Source organism: Mus pahari, chromosome 17 (genome assembly GCF_900095145.1).
Source record: "Mus pahari chromosome 17, PAHARI_EIJ_v1.1, whole genome shotgun sequence".
Classification (NCBI taxonomy): domain Eukaryota; kingdom Metazoa; phylum Chordata; class Mammalia; order Rodentia; family Muridae; genus Mus; species Mus pahari.
In genome coordinates this window covers 21,509,461-21,515,666 of record NC_034606.1, presented here as the reverse complement: position 1 = coordinate 21,515,666, position 6,206 = coordinate 21,509,461, and the positions used below count along the sequence as shown (strand labels likewise).

Here is a 6,206-nt window from a genome sequence, read left to right as displayed (position 1 = left end):
GGGCACACTCAGACACCCCTCACACATGGGAAATCACTGAAGGGCACACTCAGACACCCCTCACACACGGGAAATCACTGACGGGCACACTCACACACCCCTCACACATGGGAAATCACTGATGGGCACACTCACACACCCCTCACACATGGGAAATCACTGACGGGTACATTCACACATTCATACACTGGGAACTTGTTGCCAACCCGTTACTCCGCCTCTTAAAATGTACAAACGCACTTCTGCTACCCAAGCTTTCATCCAGTACTAACTGGATGGGAATGGATGAGATTTGTTTAGCAAGAAAGTCACCATAAATGGATTCACGGGATCATTCACTCACCTAAGCCAAGACTGAATGCTTCAGATTGCCAGTTACAAGTTTATATGGTGTGTGCACATGAGGGTAAGTGCACATGTGTGGGTATACATGTATACATGGGTAGTGTATTCCTTCGCTGTTCTCCACATTCTTCTTTTTAACATTAATCATTTCTGTGTTGGGGGATGGGGTGCATGTATAGGCCAGAGGACAATGTGTAGGCAGGACTTCATTCCTTCTAACATGGTGTCCCAGGGTTCACGCCACTGAGCCACTGAGCCTGCCTAGGCTCCATGTCATTTCTTGAGGCAGGGTCTCTCACTGAATCTGCAGCTCATCAATTGGCTAGGCTGGCTGGTCAGTGAGCTCCAGGGCTAACTCCTCTCCAGCGGTCCAGGTACGCACCACGCTCAACTTCTACATGGGTTCTGAGCATCTGAAATAAGGTCCCCAGGCTTGTATAGCAGGCACTTTACTAACTGAGCTATGTGTGTCCCCAAACATGTATTACCATTTAAGTTGTTTTCCTTTTGTATTTGTATACCTGGGTGTGAGTGTGCATGTGTGTACGTGTGCACAAGTATGCCTGTATGCTCGCACATGCCTGTACATGCCACAGTGCTCTGGTGGCGGTCAGAATCACTTCTGTCCTGTCACCAGGTGAACTCTGGAGACAGACTCAATCCATCAGGCCTGCTGCCAGCACCTTACCCACTGAACCCTCTCATTCCCACGTCCCACCGTTTACTGAAACAGATGTTTCTTTTTAACAGTATTTTCCTTGAACGAACATTACAAACTGATACACAACTACCTTGATACAACTAAGAAAACTTTGTAGTGCTTACATGAATAACTAAGTAGTGATTATTTTTTCTAAATATTCTAAATTAACTCTAAAATTATTTTCTACTGAATAAATAGGCTATTGTCTCCAATTTAGGGACTTTCCTAGAAATTATGCATCAGTGATTTAAATATACTAGTATTAGGAAACAATGCATGCATGATATTTATAAAAATTCAAACTGATAATCAATTTTATTATTAATGGTGAAAGAAAAATACCTAATCTCTTTTTAAAAAGGGTTAAGTGCCCCAGCTAAGGAAAACTCCTGATGAGAACCTAGTATGTGAACTGCGCTTAGGTGTCAGTCCTTCAGTGTGAACTGCGCTTAGGTGTCAGTCCTTCAGTGTGAACTGCGCTTAGGTGTCAGTCCTTCGGTGTGAACTGCGCTTAGGTGTCAGTCCTTCNTGTGAACTGCGCTTAGGTGTCAGTCCTTCAGTGTGAACTGCGCTTAGGTGTCAGTCCTTCGGTGTGAACTGCGCTTAGGTGTCAGTCCTTCAGTGATGCTTCAACTAAAGAAGCAATGTGCGAGGTAACAGACTAATCTCACTTTCTTCTATTTTCGGTCCCTGCCTTCCTGCTACCAAAACTACATAGGGATTATACGCGTCAAGTAGAATAACAAACTTCTATGTCTTTTCTAAGATATGGCTCAGAGTATTCATTTTTTAAATACGAAATTTTCTTGGCCATATAGGTTTTTAAAATATGAACAATGATCTAGTGACAACCAAGACATATATTCTGATTCCAGTAAAAACAGCACTACAGACCTAATCAATACTAGATCCCTATTTACACAGAGCTCAGCGCATCACACCTAAAGATAACATGCATAGGGACAAGTATGTAATCACAGGCAGCTCCTATTAAACAGACTAACATCCTTATGGTACAAGCAGATGCCCAAACTCTCACTTACTCAGGCATTCTTTCAAAGCCGAAAGTTGAAAGCTGGCTAATTGTTTCTCTCTCTGTAAAACCTGCTCCTCCGAAAACCTTGGGAGTGACGAGAAGTCAAAGGGGAAACCTGAGAAAATAGGAAAACGTCAACATTAGTGATACTCTGTGATAATAGTTAAGATTCAGCTCCTGTCTCAGCTCCTAGGGAAAGTGTCAGGAAGCGACTGAAAAAGGAAGAGGCAGCAGTCACCTCTCTTGATCTCACAGATTTCAAAGGAACAATTAAACATGGGAACTAGGCATGCTATATTGTTCAGCGTTTTAATTTTTGATCTGACTCTTAATTCTTTGGGGTTAGCATGGGCACCAGAGCGGAGCGCACTACATGGTATTCTCTTCTACCCACTTAGACTAAGGACACAACAGTTCCCTGTTTCTAAGTACAGGTTGCCCACAGTCCCCTCGATGCACCAGGCATGCGCCTGTCATCCTCCACTCAGTTCCTTGCACAGTGAGTATAGGATAAAACTATACCACACGGTCCTAGGACTGACTTGGCTGATCCCGTCTCACCCTCTTTTCTGCTTGTCTGTAGCTCTCAGATAACTAGAACATGCAGGAAATCTACTCTCAGGGCACACAAGAAGAGGCTTGGGGTCTGATCCTCTCTCACCTTCAATGGTGGGCTACTCAAAAATTTGTCTACGGAGTCATGTGACCCCAGAAACATGCAACCTAGAGAAGAATACCTTCTGCTGTTCTCAACTATGCTATTAGTGGGACATAAGCAGTTAAGACTTTATGTGCACCATAGAGCTTATTAATCTTGGGAAGCCTGTGATGGATCCTGGGTTGTTTCTGTCTCTCTGTTCCCTGTCTGTGAGCAATCAGCCCCATGACACAGCATATGTAAATGTATATACATGTATATTTATAACCACACAGACATACACACACACACACATGTGTGTGTGTGTGTGTGTGTGTGTGTGTGTGTGTGTGTGTGTGTGTGTGAGAGGGTGAGTCCTGCTCACTCACTTGAATAGTAGGACTTGAATAAATGGTTAGCCAGGACATGATGGATTTAAACTAGAGCTCAAGTGTAGTGGCTGTTAGTACTTGCATTCCCTGGTTGTTGGCATGATAATGATCTTTACTGATCTCCATGCTACAGGAGTCTTTGCTTAGCACTGTTTGTTAGTGAAAACATTTCACACTATACCCAATAAGGTAAGATGGAATAACTTCTAGGCGAGGTCATAGGAACACATGGAACCTCTTAGGAACAACAGTTCTACGAGAAGTCAGCAACTACGTAAGAAACCAGTGCCCTTGGACCTGGCCTTTATGAGAAACTCTAAGGTGGACCTGGGAAAGGTAACACGGAAAGAAAATCAGATCCATGTGTCCCAGCCATTTGAGCCCAGAGAAGTGCACAGGATGGAGAAGCCATCATGAACAGCAGGCTCTGTGTTTCCAAATGAAGAGAGCTCTGGTTGTGTGCCTATAACCACATGTGACAATTCAAAATCCAGGCGAAGCACCTGACACAACAGAGTATGACAGGTGCTAATAATATTCTGGTCTTTGCTAAATTTGAGGCAGTTTATCAGGCAGCAATAAACAGCCAAAATACAGAAACTTAGAGAAATAAAAAAAAACAGACAAAGACAGTGAAATAAGAGGCTTGAGAGAAACATAAATAATTTTTTTAAATAATTGCTTTGAGTTTTGAAAATAGTAAACATTAACAACTTGATATGGGAAATTGAAAGCTAATAGCTAATTTTTATTCTGTATATTGTAAAGAAATTAATTCTCTTCATTTTAAATTCTTGCAATGTTATATTTAAGATCCCAGCATGGAGACAGGGAAGTGGATGCCAAGTCCCACCCCTAACCAAGAAGCTATTTGCAATTAATACCTGCTGGGAGAAGAAAAACCAGTTTTCTGTGGTGGAATGTCACTGGGGATATCAGCCACACACCAGGACAGGCCCCATGCCAGGAGGAGTTTGCCAACACAAAATGGACTCCGTGGTTTTGTGTGCTTTTTGTTGTTGTTTGGGTTTTTTTTTGCCTTATTGATTTTTGTTTGTTAGTTTCAATTTCCTATTTTTGGCTATTTTGAGGCAGGGAGAGCATGGACATGAAGGTGGGTAGGTAAAAAGGTAGAGAGGAGCTGGGAGGACAGAGAGGAGGGGAAAGAATAAGAGCAAAATATTACATATTTAAAAATGGTGTGCTTAATAGGCAAACTAATGGCAGAAATGGAGTTTCATTATCATTCCTGCCACTTAAAGCCATGTAAATTAATTAACCATCCCAGTAAGTACAGAAAGGGCATCTTCTAGCCAAGTTACTACTCACTCAGTCTGGCTTCTCCTGCCTTTGCTTTCATCCTCCCATGAATGACACTGAGTGCAAATGAGCCATTGATCTGGCTGGCCGAGTGCAGCAACGTGGCTCTGCATTTTCTCCTTCCAATGCCTTGCAGCAGGAGATGATAGCCAGAAAACTCTCCTTTCACGTCAATGTCGGGAACTGGAAAAACAAAGATCTAGTTAAGAACCAGAAATGGTGCTTATCACACAGCAACTGCTAGATCCCTCAGTGGGAACGACTGCACATTTCCCTGGTATGTTATGATAAAACAAGCTGTCCCTTCAATACATTCGAGACTATTTAGTTGAGAAGGTATTGAAGCAGAAAGTCATAGAGGCAATAAAAAGGATGAACTTTTCTATCTGTCTAATCACCATGTACTTGTTCTTTGGTCCTGCCTAAAGTTCCATAATATTCTTCTTATACATACATGTCCATACTTTCCAGCTTGTGTGTGTATATGTGTATGTGTGTGTGTGTGTGTGTGTGTGTGTGTGAGAGACGCATGTCTGTGGGGTATCTGTATTCAAGTGGTATGTAGATGAGTGTGTGCGCATGCATATGTGTGCTGGTATGTCACTCTCCAACACTATTTTTCTTATTGGATATTTTCTTTATTTACATTTCAAATGTTAGCCCCGTTCCTGGTTTCCCCTCTGAAAAACACTCCCCCAAACGTTTCCCCCCCTCCCCCTGTTCACCAATCCACCCACTCCCTCTTTCTGGCGCTGGCATTCCCCCACACTGGGGCAGACAGCCTTCATAGGACAAAGGGCATCTCCTCCCATTAATGACCAACTAAGCCATTCTCTGCTCCATAGCAGCTAGAGCCATGATTCCCACCACGTGTACTCTTTGGTTGGTGGTTTAGTCCCAGGGAGCTCTGGGGATACTGGTTAGTTCATATTGATGTTCCTCCTATGGGGCTGCAAACCCCTTCAGCTCCTTGGGTCCTTTCTCTAGCTCTTTCATTGGGGATCCTATGCTTAGGCCAATGGATGGCTGTGAGCATCTACCTCTGTATTCTTGAGGCACTGGCAGAGCCTCTCAGGAGACAGCTATATCAGGCTCCTGTCAGCAAGCACTTGTTGGCATCACAACAGTGTCTGGGTTTGGTGATTGTATATGGGATGGATCCCCAGGTGAATCAATCTCTAGATGGTCATTCCTTCAGTCTCTGCTCCACACTTTGTCTCTGTAACTCCTTCCATGGGTATTTTGTTCCTCCTTCTAAGATGGATAGAAGTATCCACACTATGGTCTTCCTTCTTCTTGAGTTTCATGCTCCACACTATTTTTGACACAGAGTTTCCCACTGAACCTGGAGCTCACCAATCCACTCAGCCGCCTGGCCACTTAGCTCCGAAGACCTGCCTGTCCCTGCATCCCTCCCATGTCTTTAGAGTAGAATAAACTGACGCTTACAAGCATAAACTATAGGGAAATGGAACAGAAAGACAACTTTCTACAGGCTCTGTTTCTCTGAATTCAATCATCTACAGAGAAAAAATATTGGGAGACAAATGCATGTACATTTAAACACGTACAGACTTCTTTTTCATTTACATAGCAATTGCATTATGCAAGAATTAGAGGTAATCTAGCAGTGCCTTAAAGTACACAAGACAAAAGCTTGTTGTCTAATGGGGGTAAAACAAGGTAAGTGTGTGGGCAGTAGGAGTCAGCAGAACCCAAGTTCTGAAATGAAGACCACTGACCACTGGCGGTCACAGAATGAAGACCACTGAC

The 6,206-nt window shown here is 43.2% G+C and overlaps 1 protein-coding gene across 1 annotated transcript in view; it reads right to left on the bottom strand.

The window, feature by feature from the left end:
* Positions 1-6,206, bottom strand: part of Mtbp (MDM2 binding protein) — a 65,077-nt gene that overhangs the window by 31,842 nt on the left and 27,029 nt on the right. Inside the window, exons 12-13 of the mRNA XM_021216883.2 lie at positions 4,443-4,616; positions 2,092-2,199 (exon numbers count right to left, since the gene is read on the bottom strand). Of these exons, the coding sequence (XP_021072542.1) occupies positions 2,092-2,199; positions 4,443-4,616 (282 nt within the window). The remainder of the gene's footprint in view (positions 1-2,091; positions 2,200-4,442; positions 4,617-6,206) is intronic.